Source organism: Apis florea, unplaced genomic scaffold (assembly GCF_048593485.1).
Source record: "Apis florea isolate Af1SG1 unplaced genomic scaffold, ASM4859348v1 contig_3587_pilon, whole genome shotgun sequence".
Classification (NCBI taxonomy): domain Eukaryota; kingdom Metazoa; phylum Arthropoda; class Insecta; order Hymenoptera; family Apidae; genus Apis; species Apis florea.
In genome coordinates, this window is record NW_028256789.1 from 3,132,770 (window position 1) to 3,153,493 (window position 20,724).

The following is a 20,724-nucleotide window of genomic DNA, read 5'->3' on the forward strand; positions in this document are numbered from 1 at the left end:
ACAAACGAGCTTTTCTGTTTTTACCGTTTATTTTTACTTTTTTGAACATTTCATCAATGACTATAAAATATCGATATTTCTCCCCTGTTTCCTTCTTCTCTTCTTGTGCGTAATTATCGTAATCACCGTTTGTAGGATCATTACAGTGCGTGCATTACGATGCATCCCTACCACTTAAGTGAAGTTCAACTCGTCGATTCAAGTGACACGAGTAATTTAGATGCACCCTTGTGTAATTACATTTTTAATAACAACACAGGATCTATATCTATATACCGGACAATTTTTATTCCCGAGAGTGTATCGTTTTATTTACATGGAATTAATAGTTCCGAGTTCAGTTGCGTTTCAAGAATAAAACGGTGAGCATCGTGCGTTGGAATAAAAGTGAAAGAAAAGAAAAAATAGTGAGAAAGAAAAAAATTGACTGAAATTGACAGAGGATGAAATTTATTACACAAGTGCGTAATATATATCTATTTTTTCCTATAATATTTATTAAAATTTACTTCTCGATACTTTTGTATATTTCTAGAGTGTTTTATTCGAACATGCTTTTTCTTCTCTTCCTTCTTCCCTGCTCTTGATCTACCAGGAAGAATCGAAGAAGAAAGGACGGGTCTACGTTAAGCAAATTTTCTTGCTCGTCTTTATGATTCTCGGCTCTGTTGCAACACACTGAACGCTGAGTATGAACTTTTCAACAACTACAACATAATTATGTTGCGCAAACAACTTTTAACCTGAATATCCAGAAGAAGGAAAAAAACATTCGAATTCACAGGATACTGACTGTCATGAAGGAATCAAGATTCACGGATACAATGTAAATGCTGGTAAATTCAATGGGTTTCATTGCACGCCTCATCACCAATAGAATAGCCCTCTGAACGTTGTTATTCAACGATGTCCAATTGCTTCTGAATATCATATCGGAAAGTTCCAAACTCTGTTTCAAAAAGGAAGAAAAAAAAAAAGAAAAAATTATAACGCGTCGTCGTATCTTTCACTTGCCAGCAACGAACCTTGAGCTTGACTTCGTTGCTGAACCAACAATAGTAAAATATCTGCATTAACGAGCAAGCCATGTAGAGGATTGTCCCTATGTATCTTGAGTCCATTTCTATTTGCATTATTCGATAGAAATTGAAACAGATCATTGACAGACTCGTGCAGAATTGAAAGAACATGATCGATTGAAATGCATCGTTCACCATCTCTCCATATCTGCAAAGTTCCAAAATGTAAATATATATATATATATATAATTGCTTAGCTTATCAGAATTCAGTGATAAATCGACAAACTAACTTATATATATGATTATGATGACGAACACATTGTTTCATAGTATAATTTTTATCCGATCCAATGTTTTTCAGACGATGCTCCAGTATTTCGAATTGGCAGCTAATATGTATCAACAGGCCGCTGTACAAAGTATCGCTTGCGACGCACGCGAACGTGCACACCGTTGCAACCACAATTTGGTAAGCGAAGGCAAGCAGAAATGCAGATGCGGTCGAGTAATCGTAAGGCAGCCACGTTCGAAACGCTAATTTTCTGATCTTGAAATTTGCGAGAAGCGATCCCATCAGTATACACAATGAAGAAAACATAAGCAGGATGAAGTAACCAAGTGTGTTCCAACTGGGAGAAAAAAAAAAAAAAAAGTGAAAGATGAAAAATTTACTTTTAATCTCATTTTTGTATCAAAGATACAGATGAGAATTAAATACAAAGAAAGTAAGAGAGACGATTAACTTACTCGGTGAGCTTTTCGAATTTCAAGAAAATTTCAAATTCTTCCGTGTTCATAGGCGAAAGTGGCTCCTGGTTTAGGGTGTTGCACAAAAGTAGAATGTTCTCACGGCGTATCAGTATAGTGATCAGCTTGAAACATGTGACGAATACTACCACGGTTACCGAGAAATTGTCACTGAAATCGTCCGTGTCTTTTACATTGTACACCATATCCAATATTTGAGCGAGCAAGAAACTGTTCAGCGCTATGAATGAAAATACCGCGTAAATCTTGTACAAGTATCTTTTGAGACGCGTTGACCACGACGCGGGTGGGAAACAACCGCACAACGCGAACAAGAGAAACGTCCATCGCAGTATGCGCATTGTCGATGTTAGGGAAAAAAGAAAAGAAGAAATCTTTACGTGTATTTTTTTTTCTTATTCAATTAGATCTTATCGCAACCGAGAATAATTATGGAAAGTATAGAGGGACAAATTCGAAAAGGGTATAGATATATCCGTAACTATTGCTCGACGTAGCTTCGAATGTTACTTATGACTTACGTGAAAATATCGATATCCGTCGTCCACCCTCGAATCGAGTTATTTCGTACACAGTTTACCCTTCGGTGCATACATATTCATTATTGTAATAGTATCGTGAGTTGCATTTTGTATTATGTATAAGTACAATTTAAATAATAATGGTCTTAACTTTTATACATTCATAGTTTTATCATATAGTTTTTATCCGTGTTGCAATGTTGCAAGTCGAATATATATATATATATATACATATATTATGTTATATCGATATATTCTCTATAATGTTTCATAAAATAAAAGGAACGTTACCAATAAGTTGGTTAAAGAATGCGATGCGTGTATCTCTTCTAACGGACGAGAAATAAATATAGAAGAATATTTTTTTTTTCTACGATCGAGTAAGTATTTATACCAGTTTTATTTATAGATCTGTTGCAATTTCGTAATACAGAACGGATTAATCAGATTAATGGCATTCGTTCGAAGTTCATTTTGCGTCATCCGTATTGTTGCATGCATCTGTTTCGATTAATGGAATAAATAATAATTAAGACAGGGAGATCTTCATTTGGTTCGTTGCAATAAATTAAAGACGGAATACGAAGCTTTTATTAGCTGGAACAAAAAAATTATTAACTCTAACAAAATTCAATTATATTCAGTTAGAATTAGATGGGAAATGTTTCATTTCACAGGAAATAACACAGGGTGTCCTATTTTAATCCATGCATGTGATTAATTCTTAATATATATTTATTTTCCTATTCTACATTAATTATAATGATTTCTAGTCAAAACTAGTATTGAAAGGACATGGATTGGCACAGTTCTAAACTTCTACCAATTACAATTTATCTACACTTCTGACACTTTCATTCTTAGATGTTTGATCGTTAGATTGCAATCGTAAAAGCGAAGGGTAAGTTTTAATAATAAATAATTGCATGGATAAAAATAGAATACATTGTATTATTTCATACTAACCGCCACGAAGAATTCAAGATTCAACGTCACCAAATATCCACTGGTAAATTCGAAAGGTTGCGTCGCTCGTGTCATGATTATTAAAAAGATTTTTTTCGTCTTGTCATCCCACGATATCCAATCGCTTTTAAATATCATGCCAGGCACCTCGAGACTCTGTAACGAGGAAAAAAAAAAAAAAAAAAAAAAAAGAACAAAAATTGCAAAATATTTAGGAAAAATTCTACACACCTCGTTTCTTCGTCTCAACGACTAACCTTTAATTTGACTTCGTTACTGAACCAACAATAGTATAATATCTGAACTAAAACGCGAACCAAATATAGGGATGCTTCCAATAATTTAGGAATCATCGTTATAGTGGTCATTCGATACAGATTGAAACAGAGTATGAACGAGATCGCGCAAAATTGCAAGAAGAGTATTACCTTGAATTTCTCGTTCAACGTTCTAGAGAATCTGTTGCAATGATTTAAAATATTTGTAACTATCTTTGTGAATTGGCAAAATGTAAAAAAAAAAAAAATGCTTTGAACAAACTTGTATATTTGGTGATAATGTCTAACGCATTGTTTCGCCGAATAATTGGACTCGTCTTGTTGAACATTTTTCAGACGTTCCTCCAGTATTTCGAATTGGCAGTAAATTTGAACCAAAAAACCAGCGAACAGAGTGTCGCATGAAATGTTCTGACAGGAGCAGAACATTGAAGTTGTCGCTTGGTGAACGTAACTCAACGTAAATGGTAACAATTCCGAATAATCGTACGGCAGCCATGCCCGAAAGGTCAGTTTTCTCTTTTTGAAATCCGTGAAGAACGATCTCACGAATATCCATGTCGCGGAAACTAAGACCAGAATTGTGTAACAGATCGAAGTCCGCCTGTAAAAGAAAATTGATTCTAAATTTCGCACAAGGGATTTGTTCGAGAGCGTTGAATAATAATAAGACTTACTCGTTCATTTTGTTAAATTTTGTACGGATTTCGTTTTCCTCGTGTGTGATCGGTGAGAAAGGCTCGTGTTGAAGATCGTCGATCAAAGATAAAATATTCTTACGATATCTTAATATAATGGTCATTTTGCAACTCGTTACGAATACAACCAGCGTGATATAAAAATTCTCTATAAATTCATTCTTATTTTTCACGTTGATAATTATATCTAATATTTGGGTGGATACAAGGCTCAGTATTAACAGCCATATGACGAGCGTGTATATATTGTACAACGATTTTTTAAACGACGATTTCCACGACGTTGGTGGCACGCATCCGCAAACCGAGAGAAGGAAACGTGTCCATTGTAACGTTTGCACCACCATTTTTATGACAATTCATCGGCTAAAATTTTTTTTACGTTTAATCTTTAAGATTTTAACGTCATTTGTGTATTTGTGAAACAGAAATTTAGGCAACAGCGTGAACGAAAGTAATTATTTCGTTCGTAAATGGAAAAATAATTTTTTTTTTTTTTTTTTTTAATTAATATAGAGAAATCGTCAATACAAATGTAATGGATCTTTGCAAAAGTCGAACTCTGAGTATTTCAAGTACCATCGATCATCTCAGAGTATCGACAAGTTCAACCCTTTTAGCAGACGAAGCTATTTCTTCTATTGCGTTCTACGTCATTATGTTTGTTAATGATGCAAAGGCCTATCTTAGAAACAGAAAATCTATCTTTAAAAACATCGTGGTAGTTTCTTCCCCTATTTCTGGCTTTCTACATTTGATATTAAAATTGTCCTTTAAACTACGTTGAAATATAAATTATCGTATCGAAAGACACGAAATGATAATTATCATTTATTTATCTAACTGATCGAGGAGAGTCAGTCGTTCACAGAATGTCTTCATCTCAATTTCGAATAAAAAAAAAAAAAAAAATAACTATTTTAGCAGAGCTGACATTTATTGTGCATCATACAAAAGAACACTTGTTGAAGATCTTAGGTGAGTGTTTATCATTCTTCGATATTCTTTTTTTTAAAAAGAACATCATTTGCTTCTATTGCCGTGCATTGCGTCATTAAAGTAAATTGTTAAATTATTAAAGTAAAACGTTCGAAACTGACCAACGCGAAAGATTCGAGATTCATGGAGAGTAATAGCAAGTGAATTTTCAATATTCGATATCATAATTATTATAAATATGTACACAGTTGTTGTACTTTTGCAATAATAGCATCGATAATTTTACCATTCTTCTATTTTCCATTTCTTTTTATCACAAATTTACATATTTTTGACGAAAGACGGAAGATATAAAAGCCCGTGAAATAATAAAATACGGTGATCGTTTGGTGTAAATGAATTCGAGCAAGGGAATAAAAGAAAGAAAAGAAAAGGAAGACTTTCATTACGAACCTACCGCTTTTGAATATCATTTATTGTTTCATTCATTGTATTCTTTCTGCACTACTTTCTTTCATAACGTTAAATGGTTTATACGAACGAGTTATTTTACTCCTCTTCGTCGTAAATCACGTTTCATCCTATAAAAGTAGTCAAAGCCATGGTGGAGAACATCCTTCGCTATTCTCTGTTACTTTGGAGCAGATTGTACGCTGAATATGAAGTTTTTAATAGCTGCGGGCAGATGATAAGTGAAAAAATTTTAACAAATTGTGCAATGTCTTAAATACAAAGTCTTTGAGAAAAAGAATGCACAGATCTGGTGAGAAAGCTTATTAAAAAATATAGAAAAAAAAAAAAAAATATTCAGAACGAGAAATTCGATCTCTGTGTTCACGTGCTACTTTCAGATACAGGAAGTTAAAAAATAAAAAAATTGTTCTTTTTCGTACTAACGATCACGAATGAATCGAGATTCATGGTAATCACATGAACGCTAGTCATTTCGATGGGATACGATGCACGCATCATGATCATCAACAAGTCATGTTTAGTGGTATTATCGAGATCCGGCCAGTCAAGTTTGAAAATCATGTCAGAAATATCGAGGCTCTGGATGAAAAAGAAAAAAAAAAAATACAAATTAACAGATTGAATACGCAAACAGATCGGAATTATCGTGGAGAATATACCTTGAGCTTAACTTCGTTCCCGTACCAGCAGAAAATATATATTTGCGTTAACATACAGCTACTGTATATCGCCAATTGCATAATCCTCTCGAACGTGATTTGTGTTCCCATTAATATATAAAGATTAACGCATATCGTTAACGTGCTCACTGTGAATTGAACGAAAATCACCATTTTAAACTGTTCGTTTATCGTGGTAGCCAATCTGGAATCATTTGCACACGAATTAAAAATAATTTCCTCCATTTCTTTAATCCCTTAACTGTGCAACGAGTTGCCATAATAATTTGCTCATAATATCGAATTAATTTTTCGAAATAATTAAAAATATACAATTTTCAAGAGCACAAGCATCGAAGATTTTCGTATTTGGCCCAGTTAAGGGAATAAAAGAAAAGGGACAAGATGATTACCGATCATACCGATATATAAGATTATGATAATGTATGCACAATTTCGTAACTTCATTCTTCTCGTGATCTTTGATCTTTTTTAACCGACAATTGAAAATCTCGATCTGGTTGCAGATGTGCATCAACAAGGCCCAGATGAAGCTGTCGCAGGCGACGTGTATCATAGCACTAACGATCAGACTTACGACTTGTTGCGTGTAAATGAAAGTATATGCGGATAAGGAGGTGTAATTGTAAGGTAACCACATTCGATACGGTAGCTTGTGACTCTCAGCTTTGAGCAGGCCACCGAATGACAATGACATCACTGACAATTCGACTAGAATTGCGTAACAAATCGCGTTCAATCTGCAGCGTTCATTAAAGAAGCAACGACATTGGTATGTATCCAATTTTTAACATAAATAAAACAGAATGAATCAAAAAAGATGGTTTATTTGATTTATCAAAAGTCGATCGTAAAATAAATTTTAAATATCATTTCTTACGATAGTTCGAACATTTGGCTTGCAAATACTTTTATTTTTTCTTAAATCGATCAATTTCATAAAATCACACCTTTTTTATTCTCTTTTTCGATTCAGTCTGTATATTATCGTAACGTTAATAATTAATCGAATCAAATCGATTTAATGGAACGATTAATTTTCACAGAATAGGCATTAATAACATTTTTAGAAAAGAATATTTTTATCGTTGAACAATAAAATATTAAATGAAATATTCACCTGGCCTGTTTGTCGCATTTGTTTCGCATATTCATCTCTTCCTCTGTCTCAGGCTGGAACGGTTTGCTTTCCAGCATGCTAGTTATGAGGATGATATTTTCACGGTTGACGAGCATGCTGTACATCTTGTGGCACGAGATAAAAATTGCCAATGTAAGGTAAAAATTGTCGCAAAACTCATCCTCGGTCTCCACGATTAATAACAAATCGACGAATGTGCAAAACGTGGCTCCGTATATCAATAGGATCACATAGCAATAGTAAACTGTATATGCCAAGTTTTTTAATGGGGATAAGAACGGTGGTCGCCAACAAGCGCACGACGTCAAAAGATGATATATCGTTCGTAACAATTGCATCGTTTCTCTTCTCTTTTTCTCAACTTTCCATTAAAATTTCGATTTATATTTTCCTTCTTGGATGTCTTTAATCATCCTTCGACAATTACTCAGCGAGCTACTCGAGGTTTTACAAAGATGTACGCGGTAGAAAATGTAAATTTTTTTCCTTTTCAACAATTACTTTGTTGTCGTTTCGGCTCTAGAATGCTTGGACGTTCCGTTATTCGACGTTATTACGATATAATAATAAACGGGAAATAAGATGGAAGAAGAAGAAAAAGAAAGGGAGAAATAGAAACGTTGGCATATAATATATTTAAGGGGGCATCAATATATTCTTTATCTTTACCTTTGGGTGAAATAAGTGAGCGGTTGTCTACATATGCGCGCGCGCATTCATGAAACTTTTTCTTTTTCTTTATGCATACTATATTATTATGTGTTGTAATTTCAGAAAAATGGAAAAGTGGAAAATTTGTTCGAGAAACGTCAATTTTTACTTTCTGTCCATCAATTATATTATTCTCAATAGTCGTTTAACATTGCAAAAGGAGAAGAATAATCGAGTTGGAATAAATATTTAACGAATATCAACTAATATCAAGGAAATTGGTCTTTTGTATCATCGTCTGTCTGTTTCAAGAGTTGGAGAAGAATTTTCTTTCGCAAGAAGATAAAAAAGAATAAGGATTCTGTCAAACGGTGAGATAAATACTTTGTTACCTTAAACTGAAACTTACACGATTCAATAGATAGTTTTATCGTATAGCTCGTTAAAATTCGATTTCAAAGAAGATTTTCTTCACGGAAAAATTTTAAACTCAAATTTTAAAATGTAATTACAAAATTTCGAATTCTTGAAAATTTTGATATCAAGTTATTTACGAATTAGATTAATCAAAGATTAATCGAAACCTTGTAATTTACGATTCCTTCGTTCTCTGAAGGAAATTGTACGTCGAGTACGACATTTTCAATATCTGCAAAAAGCGTGCGCATATTGAAATCTGAAAAGAAACATTTTTCTAAACGTTAATATTGCTTTAACATCTATACTAACGCTGACGAAAGTTCTTAAATCCATCGTAAAGATGTATGCGCAGGTCAACTCGATCGGATTCATCGCTCTTCTCATTATATTTATCAAACCTTTTTTGCTTCTGTTGTCAAGGGTGATCCAGTCTAACTCGAAAATCGTGTCCACAACCTCGACACTCTGCGCATGGATTATGAAATTGAAATTCTCGAGATTCGCACAATTTTAACAAGAACAAATTTTAGACGAGGCTTACCTTTAATTTGAGCTGATTCCCGTACCAGCAATAAACGAAGATTTGTGTCATCATGCACGTCAAATATAGGACGAACTCCAGAAATTTAGAACTGATCAAAGACGTGTTCGCCAATTCGTAAAGAATGAAGCACACTACCAAAGTACTCGATAAAATTTGAATACCTATTATTTTCTTGAACTTCTCCTGTACCATAAAAGCGTATCTATACGTTCGTTTTCGAAGATTTTTCACAAATTAAAGGAAAAAGGAAAAATTATATGAATACTCCTTTACAATGATATCTCGAATCATCTTTTTTCGATTTTTTTCTTCGAGACATTTTAGACTGGACACAAACTAACCCGTATAGATAATTGTGAAAATGTACGATCTTTCCAATATTCAACCTATTTCCAACATTTACGCTTTCCTTCAATCTATCCTTCAATATTTCTTGCTGGCTGTACATATGGACGAACAATCCGCAAATGGTCACGTCACAAGCCACGTTTAAAAGCGACGTACCAATCAGAGCGATGATCTGATGAACGTATGCGATGTAATAGTAATAATAATTTGGTGCAGAGCAGTTGAAAGGTAGCCAAGCTTCGTACGCCAGTCTCTGGTTTCTAAAGTCGGTTAGCAATGAAGACACGATCATACAAAATACTGTAAACTCCACCATGATTGTATAGTAGATAGTGATCGACCTGTCAAGCGTTTCATGAAGGCTCGTCATTCAATTATTCTGTTTCGTTGCTAATCGAGAATGAAGATGGTTCTCTTGAAAATTTTTTAACAACAAAAAATGTGATTCAAATTAAATTCAAAAATAATTTTTAATAGTTTAACTAGAATTTTGTCTGATACAAACAAAATTATTGTCAAAAAGCTTCGTCGTTCACTTAAAAAAAGGAAAAAAAGAAAAAGAAAAGAGCAGTTTTAATTAAAAATCGATGAAAAAGAACGAAATGAAAGAACAATTTTTGGATACACTTTAAACGTTTACCCGATATTTTTGTCGAAACTTTTTTGGATCATAACTTCCTTGATGTTCATAGGTTTACAAGGCTCCTCTTCGAGTCTCCTTCTAAAGATTTTAATCGCTTTATGATTCATCAGAAGCGCGACGATCTTGCAACAGGATAAGAGCGACGCAATGAACATGTAAAAACTGTTGCATAATTCGTCTGCTGTTCTCACATTAATTATCACGTTTAAAAATTGCGAGATACAGAAGCTGTAGAGTAAAAGTAGCACAAATATCGCGTACAAAATGTACAGCATCTTTTTGTACGATGTCCGACACGAGGACGGCATCCGACATCCGCAAATTGTTAATATATTAAAAATTGGCTGTAGAATGGTCATTTTTTCAACTGATAAAGCGATAAATAATGAAGAAAAAAAAAATAATAATTCTTAATGAAAAAAAAAATTCTTGAAAAAATATATTTTCATTAAACTTATTATCAGTACACAAATTTTTGCGATTCTCGATTTCTCCTTTTATCATTTAACGAGATAATTTTGATCAAAATGAATAATTGGAAATTTACTCGTCGATTAGAAAGAAAATATTTTTATCTCGAGGAAATTATAATACTTGCTTAAGGAGAGGATTCAAAAAAATTTTATAAAACACTGACTATTGCAAGTAAACGGTGCCTATAGAAAGCTTTTTTTCCACGAGAAAAATGTTGTCCACAATTTTCCACCTTGATATGCACATACCGTATCATTATCATAATGTGCACTGTGTTACAATGCTGGTTATAATGTTACATTTTTATGAACCTTCTTGGATAGGCACTTATCCGAGGAATAGGATCTTTTATCATTTATTTTATTCGTATAAAATCGATTTGTTTATTTGGAGGAAGTTTTAAATTATAAAAGAACGAGAATAGATGGGAAAAATTGAAGATTCCTTGTAAAACTATAAACTATTAAATAATGTATCATGAATATTTTAAAAAGAAAATAAAGAACACGCAATATAAACTATATTTATTTAATTTAAGTATAACAATAAATTTTTTAATATAGTTTCGATTCTTTGAAATTAATTAAAAAAAATATAAGATCACAAACAGAAATGTAATTATAAAGATCATAAATAAGATATAATATCACGAATTTTTAATAAATGAATCTTCTATTTCAAAAATTCATTCAAAAATTAAATGAAAATATTATTGACGTTTATATTTCTTTGAATAAAAAATTAATAAAAATAAGATACATACACATACGAGATATAAAAATTAAATAAACTAGACTAATTTTTGATTAATAGATTAGATTATGCATTATATTATAATTATATTATATTGATAATTTTTAATCAATAAAAGAAATTGTTAAAAGAAATTGGCAAAAATCATCTCTTATAAAATGTTTAAAAAATATTTTTGAAGCTAAATAGTCATTTTTTAAAGATAAGTACATAAAAGGTAAGTATAAAATAGGTAAGTATAATACAGTATTTAAGTATTTCATATTCCATAAATAGACTTAAGTAAAATGTTTAAAAAATATTATGTTGCTGAAAAATCACTACTAAAATAAGGTAAGTATATTAGGATAAGGTAAGTATAAGGTAAGTATACTATACGGACACCCGGTACAATATATTACGTATATGATAAGATACGATACGATATTTCGAATAAGGAAACAAAAATGCTTGAGTTTTTTAAAGATTAAAAAAATGATAAAAAACGCACTAATAATGACAGCATTCATGATAAAAGATAAATATGCAAGCAGAAAATACCTAAATTTATGTAAATTGTGAAAGAAAATATTTGAAAGCTCTACAAAAATGGTAACGCTAAGAAAAAGGGTAAAAAAATAAGTAGGAAAACTGTAAGTGTAAAATAAATGTGTAAAAACTCCGTTTGAAGTATGTTCTCCTAATAAAAAATCGAATTTTAGGTCAAAAGTTTCGATATATCGCTCGAGCGCTTGGAAATTTCCGAGAATTTGACGTCAGTTCCAAGAATCGTAGGGATTCCGAGAAATTGACGTCATTTCTAAGAATTTCAGAGATTCCGAGAAATTGACGTCATTTCTAAGAATTTCAGAGATTCCGAGAATTTGACGTCATTTCTTGGAAAAATTTTTCGATCGACCTCCTATCGTATCATGTTCTCCTAATACAAAATCGTATATTTAGACAAAAATTTTTCTACATTTCCGGGAATTTCGTTATACATCTTTTTTATTAAATATCTCATTTATTATTAACAATATCAAAAAGAGTTTCAAATAAAAGTTGAATGGTTTCGAAAGGGCTATAATCTGATGCCCTTATTTTTTTCGTAAGTGGACTCATAAAAAACTTCTTAAGCTCAACTTTCTTAAATGGCATCGTACTTTTTACAGTATTGGTCGATTTACCGTAATATTTTTTATAAAAAGTATTAAACCACTTTTACCAAAAAACCATTAGTTTAAAAGATATTTAAATAATCTAATTTTTTATTAATTTAGAGCTTTTTTGCTATATACAGCTTAGTATTTTTTTATAAAGAATGCAAACTACATCAATTGGAGTATTAAAAAATGTATAATTGTAAGAAGTAACATTTACTTTTAAAAAAACGGGTTAATTTATTATATTCAACATTTGAAAAGATATAATTTACATTTGAAAAAAATTTTTTGTTGCAGAAATATCATCTTCAAAACGGAAGAAATATATTTAAGGCAAAGTAGAGTAAGAAGTGAGTATTTTATAAATAATTTTAAAAAACTTTTGAAAATTATTGTAAATAAATACTAAAAATGTAAATAAATGTAAATGTAAATGTAAAAAATGTATATATTGAAAATATAAATAAAGACACCAATTTTTGTGAAAAATTCGTATTATTTATTTTTCCTATACCCAAATTCTTAAAAGTTTTGAATTTTAGTCAATTCCCAGAATTGTCGAAATTCGCCCCAGAAATTAGGTTTAGAAAAAAACCATTAGTTTAAAAGATATTAATTATTTTTTAAACTATAAGTTTATGGCCATATATTACTTTTTTATAGAGAATACTAAGGGACGATTGGTGTATTAGAAAATGTACAGTTCCATGTAAAAAAAACCACATTCGCGTTTATAACTCCTTAAAAAATGAACAGCAGAAGGACGTGCCCCCCTCGAAACCAAGTAACTTTTATTCGAAACATTTTTTAATATCTCGAAAAATAAGCGAGATACATCGAAAAATGTCGATCTACGGTTCGAACACTTCCAAGAATTTGACGTCATTTCTTGGAAAAGTTTTTCGGTCGACCTCCTATCGTATCATGTTCTCCTAATACAAAATCGCATTTTTGGACAAATATTTTACATCGATCGGGGAATTTCGATACCAATCTTTTTTATTAAATATCTCGCTTATTCTTCACGATACTAAAAAATGTTTCGAATGAAAGTTGAATGGTTTCGAAAGGGCTGTATTCTGGTGCCCTCAATTTTTTCGTCGATCAGCTCATAAAAAAATTATCAAGGTCACCCTTATTTTTTTAAATAGCACCATATACTTTTTTATACAAAAATCTATGCAACATGGCATTCTTTATAAAAATGACCCTTATTTTTTTTGTAGGTGGACTCATAAAAAACTTCTTAAGCTCAATTTTACTTTTTTAAATGGCAGTGTATACTTTTTATAGTATTGGTCGATTTACCGTAATATTTTTTATAAAAATGTACTAAACCACTTTTTGCATTAAACCATTAGTTTAAAAGATATTTAATTATCCTAATTTTTTATTAATTTATAGCTTTTTTGTTATTTATAGCTTAGTACTTTTTTATAAAAAATGCCAAGATACATCAATTGGAGTATTAAAAAATGTATGATTGTAAGAGGTAACATTTACTTTTAAAAAAACGGGTTAATTTATTATATTCTATATTTAAATTTGAAAAAAATTTTTTGTTGCAGAAATATCATCTTCAAAACAGTAGAAATATATTTAAGGCAATGTAGAGTACGAAGTAAGTATTTTACAAATAATTTTTAAAAACTTTTGAAAATTATTGTAAATAAATACTAAAAATGTAAATAAATTTAATTGTAAATGTAAAAAATATATATATTACATTAGCTAAAAAGACTTATAAAAGTATTTATTAAATTTCATTGGGAATAAGAGAATAAGGAATTAGGTTTAGAAAATGAAATGAAAAAACTGTTTTTTTTTTCATTCAAATTTTTATTAAAATAAAATATATTTACAATAAAAAGAGACATAAGTTAATTTAATTCTTAACTAACTTGATTGACAAATGTATATATGATATACTGTGTTTTGTACATTGTAAAATACAAATATCTTATCTTTTTATTTTATACATTGTAAAAACTAGTGTTACAAAAGTCATGGTTATTTGTACAATTTATTTTTATGTAAACTAGATACATTTAATTACTTAAGTTATTAATTAGTTCCATCTGGACGCGATCTTCCTGCGACTTTTGGCATTTTTTTATTTGTAGAATCCTCCAATTCTTTTGCTTTGTAATAATGGGGAGCTACCTCTAAAAGCCACTTACTCTCGATTTCTGTTACCTATAAAATTATATTAAATATTATATTAGATAAATTATAAAATTATTTATAAACTATGATTACCTTAAACTATTTAAAAAAATTTGTTTGCGAAGAAAATAATAATAATATATCATATTATTAAATATTTTACAATAACTCACCTGTCGCATAAATTCCTTTGTAGTAAAAACCAGTTCATGATAGAGCAACCAACGTGGCAGCTCTTGAAACAATGAGCTATTAGGATGAATTGAAACTGTCTGATTATGTTTTGCAGTTTTGTAATGTCCTCCTTTTGATAATCGCGCTACATGATAGAAATATCCTGATGTTATAGCCTAAAATCCAATCAATTTAATTCTTTAAGTTCGTTTTTCTTATTTTTTTTTTAATGTTATTCTTTAAAATTAAAGCATATTAATTTTTAAAAAATGAAAAAAGATGGTGATATTTATTATTCTATTCACCTTCCGGATATTTACTGTTTCCGTAATTCCTGATACGAGTTCCATCTCAACTCGTTGCATGAGACCAACTAATTGTTCTCTGACATCTCTAGCTCTTTTCATCGATCGATGTTGAATGAAATTCTCATAACACCAATGAGTACTGAAATCACTCTGTTGCCATTGATTGTATACGTTTAACAAAGTCAAATGATCGCCACCAGGTACATGGAAATTCTTTCGAGCAGTATCCGCATGGATAATCTTGTCTTTAGGCCTATAAAAAATAGCTCCATTCACTGATAACATAGCGGCGATCGTGGCTACTTCTTCCGAGCAGCGATATTGTTCACTGGCCAATAACATCTTTGCCATCATAGGATCTAATGGAAACTCAGCCATTTTTCGACCAAGTTTTGTTAATTCTCCACGGTGATTTAAAGCTCCCAATGCATATAATTGTTCTAAGGCTAAAACTAATGTTTCGTGTGGTGGAGGATCCAAAAAATCGAAATGGACTAAATCATTTATTCCCAGAGCTTTCAGGGTCAACACAGCATTGCCTAGCATTTAATAATTTGATTAGATAAAAGAAAATTTGCAAAAGAAAAATATGATATAACAGTTTTTACCAAGATTGATTCTTTGAATTTCAGGTACAGTATTATCTTCAAGTTCGTGTTGATAAGCCCAAGCTGTATATAGTCGGAAACATTTTCCTGGAGCTACTCTTCCAGCTCTCCCAGCTCTCTGATTTGCAGAAGCTTTACTAATTGGCACAACCATTAAGCTTTCCATGCCCGTACGGGAGTTGAAATTGTTTTGCTTCGCAAATCCAGGATCTATCACGTATACTATATTATCTATTGTTAATGATGTTTCTGCTATATTCGTAGCAAGAACTACCTATTAATAATTAAAAATATCAAAATAGAGGCAGAGAAATTAATACATTTAACGAAAAAGAAATAAGAAATTTATTTATCATACCTTTCTCGCTCTTGGTGGAGTAGGTTGAAATATTTTTGCTTGCATATCGCTTGGAAGATTTGCATATACGGGAAGAATCAATAGTTCTCCTAATTTCGAACCTAATCGTCTCACTCTCTCTTGCAACATTTCTTGACACGTTTCTATTTCATCTTGACCTAACAGAAATTCATTAAGTGTTTTATTAAGTGCAAGATTAAAACGATATTGATTATCAAATACTGATTAAATACTGAAATACCTGTTAGAAACACCAATATATCACCAGGTGGTTGAGTAGCATGTATCTGAAGAATAGAGACAACACAGGCATCAATGTAATCCGCTTCTGGCGCTTTGGTATAATAAATATCGACAGGAAATCGGCGGCCAGGTATCCTAAAAATCGGAGCATCATCGAAGAATTCGCTAAATTTCGTTGCGTCCAATGTGGCAGATGAAATTAAAAGTTTCAGATCCGTTCGAAATTTTGTTATATCTTTTACCAATCCGAATAAGATATCGGTGTGCAAAGTACGCTCGTGTGCCTCGTCGATGATCATAACACTAAAAATAATGTTGTTTTGCTAAAGCAGGTAGGAAGAAATTGATTAATAATTGAATAATCAATTCGAACATTAATGATAAAATTTATTAACAATTGAACGAATAAATTTATATAAATCCTTTCTGAATCTTGATACCTGTAAGAACCTAAGTCCGGTTCGCTGAGAAATTCACGATGTAATGTACCATCTGTCATATATTTAATACGAGTACGATGAGAAGTACAATCCTCGAAACGGATCGCGTAACCAACTTCATTACCCAATTTTACACACATCTCATGAGCAACTCTCGCTGCAACAGACATAGCAGCTACTCTTCGTGGCTGCGTACAGCCAATTATTTTATTATCCTCTGCGAAACCAGTCTCATACAAATATTGTGGAATTTGCGTGGTTTTTCCAGAACCTGTTTCTCCTTCAATAATTAATACCTGAATAAATGATATATTATATTCATTGATTAGCTTATTTAATTATCAGCACTTATTTTAAATAGTATTAATATATGCATTAATAAAATACCTGATGATCTTTTATAGCTTGAATGAGATCATTTTTAAAAGGATAAATTGGTAAACTTTTTTTTGTTTCCTGTATAGTCTGTAATGCCTTAACTTGCGGTGGTGGACTTGCTTTCCTATCTTTTTCAGTACCAGGCATATGTAATGCTTGAATGAATTCCACTTCATCTTCCAGAAGAAGATCATAATCTTGTTGCACTGTAAATAATAAAAAACTATTTAATGATTATGATATATTTTTATATGATATAATATCTTTGATATAAATATACCTTTTCTGTTTTTAGCACCAAATCGAAAAACAGCAGATGACATCTGATCAGACTCCCATTTGCTTTGTTCAGATTGTGGTGGTTCATTATCATGTACTTCCAATTCTGGTTCAAGTTTTCCTTTTTCCAATGGCATATGATAACGTTGTACCCTTTCAAGTTCTCTTGCTTTTTCATGTTCTTTAGCTAACTGGAGTAATTGTTTTTTATGTTCTCGTTCTCTCCTTTCCCGTTCTGTTAATCTAAAATTTATCAATTAATATATATTATTATGTAACTTTCTTGTATAATATTATAAATTTAGGTAAGAAATTACATTTCTTCTTCAAAAAGATATTCATCATCGATTATATCAGCCTCTAATTCGGCCACCTTATCATCTTTACGTTTTTCTAAATATTTCCGACGAGATTCAACACGTAATTTTGGTACCAATTTTTCTCGCATATCAGTTTCCATAATTTTCAATCTTTTAGCAGCCTCCGCTGTTTAAAAAATAACATTTACATGTGTTAAAAAATAAATAAAAAATTTAGTTATTTGAAAATAAAATGATAATCATTCACCTGCTCCTGAACCAGCCGGCATAGCTACCTTCCGTATTTTACTTTCATCTTTTGCTTTTAATCGATTAGCAAATTCATCTCTTTCTTTGATATCTTTTTTACGTCTTTCTTCTTCGCTATCGCTATTTTCACTTGAAGATTCTTCTTTTCTATATTTACTCATTTTGCACTTGGTATGAAAAATAGGTTATATTTACTTTTTGTCAAAGAATCACGTGAAAAGCTTTGATTACATATATACAGAAAACAGTCTACAATCTGTTTAAAAACGCTACTGATGAGTCCTCTAGCAGATTCTGAATAAAACACTCTCTCTTGTTTTACCTTCTATATTTTTATTTTAATATCACTAATCATTTTAAATGATTTTAAAATAATTTTCAAAAATTTAATTATTATAAAAGAATAAAAAAAATTTATCCAAATCCTGAACTATAACAAATAATACATCGGTCGCGTCTAGATTGCATGTTGCATTAACAGTTGTAAATGGATATCGAAATTATCGATATTTTTTTTTATTATTTTTTATATTGTATAAAATTTTATAAATTTTATAAAATACAATCTAACATTATTCTTTCTAAAAGTACTATAGATACAATAAAATTTTTTTATGTTTTATTATTTCTAGTTGAATAATGAATTAATTCAATTATATATACGAATGAAATGCATTGCTACGCAACGCACATGGCGTGTCACATGATGCACAACGCAAGTTCATTGAATAAAGAAATACATTGCACCATTCATTATTCTTTTATTTTTTTACTTTCTCATGATCGAATGTAGAAATTTTTTTATTGTATTCTTGTTATATATATATATATAATCCTTTTTTTTTACTTGCACTGATATACATATTTACTTATCATTTATTTATAATATAGAGAATTAGAATATAGTTATATAAAATATTAAGAAAACATTGAAAATTTATTGAAAATGATGAATGTAAATAGGTAATGTTTTACATAATACAAAAGCTTATGAAATTTGTTCATTTAAAATTTATTTCTAGAAGAAATACGTCGTTACGATAATATATATGTATATATATATATATATTATTTAGAAGCCAAAAATATTCTCCGTAACGGGAATAGTTCCGATCGATTCCAAATACGTATCGATTTTTCGACCATATAGTTCATGTAAAGAATGACAAGACAGCGCACACTAAACAGAGCCGATCGTTGTCTCGAATATACTTTTTTATTATACATACATTAATGAAAATATATACATGGTAGACTGTAGCTTGTCGAAGCAGCGAAATGTCAATCAGCTACGGTATTCGTATATGAATATGAACTTGTATATGTAACTTTTATTATTTTATTTTATTTTTTTCCCCCGATTTATATTTGCGACGTTTTTTTACTTTACTTGAAAGCAAAGATCGTCGTGACATTAATAGGATATTATGCGTAGATCATTAAACGAGTCAATCAGTGAAAGAAGCCAAATTGTTTAACTCCACTTTCTGACAATTTTTTTATTTTTCATATCAGAATGATTATCACGTGATTATTTTCTAAAAATCAAATAATTATCATCGGTGGAGGTAATTATTTTGGATTCTATGTGACTCTATGTTAAGTCCTTGCCTTTAAAATTTCAATTTTTCAATTTTGTAAATCGAATAGATCTCGATCGTGATCGAGAGTTTTTCTTTTTTATTTTTGACAAAATATTGTTCCGAATCGGAAATAATATTCACGATCAAGTGGAATAAATTTGAAAAACATAATTTGAATATAGAATTTATAATATTTGATAATTTCGCTGGCTTCGATTAACATCTGAACTCTTTATCTCTCTCGTTCATACCTCTCTTTCTCTCATTCTTTCTCTCGAATCTCACGTTTTCTCTCTATCGTTCTTTCTCTGTCTCTTTCCTATTCTACAGCACAGCCAAACACTTGCTCGATCACTCGGCTTTAAAAGCTTCGTTTTATCTCCTGCTCAACTTCCTCTTCCTGTTCAATTTTTTTTCTTTTCACATTACTGCTTTCAATTGTTGTTATGATACGATCTCTTTTTACGGCGACATATTGTGTGTTATTATACCAATAGACTACGACACCGCGATCGATTTCCATTTTTCTTTTACAATTTATTTTGCTTCTCTTTTTCAAATCTTCAATTCGTCATTACGTTAATTCTTCGTTTCAATAGCAAAAGAATTCTTCCATTCTTGAAAATTGGTCACGATTTCCTAACGCCCGATCAACGGGATTTCCGACAGGCTCTTGCGTCTATATTTCGACGTAACGGGACTCGATTCTATTATTCGACATACAATTTGTTGTACTAACAATTACGCCGATATACGAAGCTATGGATCATAATAATCGATCATCAAATTAAATTGCGATCATAGATTCATGTCACGAATTTTGATCATCGATCATCGACGAATTTATGAAAAATAACATTTTTACAAGCGATTATCAAAATTAGGAAACTATATTTTGATAGTTTTATTCTTGTCAATTCTCATTCCTATTTTTTTTTTCTTTTTTTATTGCCACGAACGATTTTGAACGAGTTCCAAAGAATATTGAGAATCGTGTAACAGCGATGGACGTGTGTCTATTTTTTTTTTTTTTTCCCTATCGATTGAACCGAACTATTTGAACAATTTCGATTCGCATTAAATGCTGTCTAGTGGATTAAAAGCTATGAATAACTTAACAGTCTCATCGGGTGAGTTTCAACTTAAAATAAAATATC

General features: G+C 30.9%; 5 protein-coding genes and 1 long non-coding RNA gene across 8 annotated transcripts; 1 reads left to right on the forward strand and 5 right to left on the reverse strand.

Moving 5' to 3' along the window:
- The first annotated feature begins 322 nt into the window (after positions 1-322).
- Positions 323-11,084, forward strand: LOC147656579 (uncharacterized). The gene is made up of 6 exons (XR_015294157.1): positions 323-461; positions 536-1,244; positions 1,383-2,690; positions 6,852-7,117; positions 8,261-8,508; positions 8,978-11,084. It is a non-coding gene; the product is annotated as an uncharacterized LOC147656579 (long non-coding RNA).
- On the reverse strand, positions 566-2,382 carry LOC100867113 (odorant receptor Or1). Of its 2 annotated transcripts, XM_086914295.1 has the most exons (6): positions 2,311-2,382; positions 1,769-1,939; positions 1,312-1,650; positions 1,026-1,227; positions 794-949; positions 566-707 (listed from the first exon to the last, which is right to left on the reverse strand). In XM_086914295.1, exons 1-6 carry the CDS (start codon positions 2,379-2,381, stop codon positions 651-653), a joined length of 996 nt encoding a protein of 331 aa, XP_086770421.1. In that variant the 5' UTR covers position 2,382; the 3' UTR covers positions 566-650. The 2 variants fall into 2 exon arrangements, with proteins under 2 accessions (XP_086770421.1, XP_003689890.4); XM_003689842.4 differs by lacking the exon at positions 2,311-2,382 and having other exon boundaries at positions 1,769-1,974.
- LOC147656580 (odorant receptor 46a-like) lies at positions 2,692-4,599 on the reverse strand. Its single transcript, XM_086914293.1, has 5 exons — positions 4,232-4,599; positions 3,817-4,158; positions 3,534-3,735; positions 3,277-3,432; positions 2,692-2,907 (listed from the first exon to the last, which is right to left on the reverse strand). Exons 1-5 carry the CDS (start codon positions 4,597-4,599, stop codon positions 2,857-2,859), a joined length of 1,119 nt encoding a protein of 372 aa, XP_086770419.1. The 3' UTR covers positions 2,692-2,856.
- LOC100866873 (odorant receptor 10-like) lies at positions 5,649-8,268 on the reverse strand. 2 transcript variants are annotated; one of them, XM_012485488.3, is made up of 5 exons: positions 7,466-8,268; positions 6,747-7,085; positions 6,325-6,529; positions 6,089-6,244; positions 5,649-5,866 (listed from the first exon to the last, which is right to left on the reverse strand). In XM_012485488.3, exons 1-5 carry the CDS (start codon positions 7,822-7,824, stop codon positions 5,813-5,815), a joined length of 1,113 nt encoding a protein of 370 aa, XP_012340942.3. In that variant the 5' UTR covers positions 7,825-8,268; the 3' UTR covers positions 5,649-5,812. The 2 variants fall into 2 exon arrangements, with proteins under 2 accessions (XP_012340942.3, XP_086770420.1); XM_086914294.1 differs by having other exon boundaries at positions 6,085-6,244.
- Positions 8,647-10,451, reverse strand: LOC100868827 (odorant receptor 46a-like). The gene is made up of 5 exons (XM_031915938.2): positions 10,090-10,451; positions 9,443-9,790; positions 9,099-9,303; positions 8,867-9,022; positions 8,647-8,786 (listed from the first exon to the last, which is right to left on the reverse strand). The coding sequence occupies exons 1-5, from the start codon at positions 10,449-10,451 to the stop codon at positions 8,730-8,732; spliced, it is 1,128 nt and encodes a 375-aa protein (XP_031771798.2). The 3' UTR covers positions 8,647-8,729.
- Positions 11,085-14,279: 3,195 nt separating the features above from the next.
- l(2)37Cb (DEAH-box helicase 16 lethal (2) 37Cb) lies at positions 14,280-18,221 on the reverse strand. Its single transcript, XM_003690821.4, has 11 exons — positions 17,983-18,221; positions 17,733-17,901; positions 17,417-17,658; positions 17,146-17,342; positions 16,759-17,054; positions 16,317-16,621; positions 16,076-16,233; positions 15,718-15,991; positions 15,107-15,648; positions 14,801-14,977; positions 14,280-14,657 (listed from the first exon to the last, which is right to left on the reverse strand). Exons 1-11 carry the CDS (start codon positions 18,143-18,145, stop codon positions 14,526-14,528), a joined length of 2,655 nt encoding a protein of 884 aa, XP_003690869.3. The 5' UTR covers positions 18,146-18,221; the 3' UTR covers positions 14,280-14,525.
- Positions 18,222-20,724: the final 2,503 nt, after the last annotated feature.

Excerpts from the sequence above, each read along its gene's own strand:
- LOC100866873 (XM_012485488.3), bottom strand. The coding sequence starts at position 7,824 with ATGCAATTGTTACGAACGATATATCATCTTTTGACGTCGTGCGCTTGT. Across the intron at positions 7,086-7,465 it reads AAATGCGACAAACAGGCCAG|ATTGAACGCGATTTGTTACG; the intron begins GTGAATATTTCA and ends TGAACGCTGCAG. Across the intron at positions 6,530-6,746 it reads TATCATAATCTTATATATCG|ATTGGCTACCACGATAAACG; the intron begins GTATGATCGGTA and ends AAATGATTCCAG.
- LOC100867113 (XM_086914295.1), bottom strand. The coding sequence starts at position 2,381 with ATGCACCGAAGGGTAAACTGTGTACGAAATAACTCGATTCGAGGGTGG. Across the intron at positions 1,228-1,311 it reads CATCATAATCATATATATAA|ATATGGAGAGATGGTGAACG; the intron begins GTTAGTTTGTCG and ends GGAACTTTGCAG. Across the intron at positions 950-1,025 it reads GCAACGAAGTCAAGCTCAAG|AGTTTGGAACTTTCCGATAT; the intron begins GTTCGTTGCTGG and ends TTTTTGAAACAG.
- LOC147656580 (XM_086914293.1), bottom strand. The coding sequence starts at position 4,599 with ATGGTGGTGCAAACGTTACAATGGACACGTTTCCTTCTCTCGGTTTGC. Across the intron at positions 3,736-3,816 it reads CATTATCACCAAATATACAA|ATTCTCTAGAACGTTGAACG; the intron begins GTTTGTTCAAAG and ends TCATTGCAACAG. Across the intron at positions 2,908-3,276 it reads ATCTTGAATTCTTCGTGGCG|CTAATAAAAGCTTCGTATTC; the intron begins GTTAGTATGAAA and ends TTTTTGTTCCAG.
- LOC100868827 (XM_031915938.2), bottom strand. The coding sequence starts at position 10,451 with ATGACCATTCTACAGCCAATTTTTAATATATTAACAATTTGCGGATGT. Across the intron at positions 9,791-10,089 it reads AGTTTCGACAAAAATATCGG|GTCGATCACTATCTACTATA; the intron begins GTAAACGTTTAA and ends AACGCTTGACAG. Across the intron at positions 8,787-8,866 it reads ATTTAAGAACTTTCGTCAGC|ATATTGAAAATGTCGTACTC; the intron begins GTTAGTATAGAT and ends CGCTTTTTGCAG.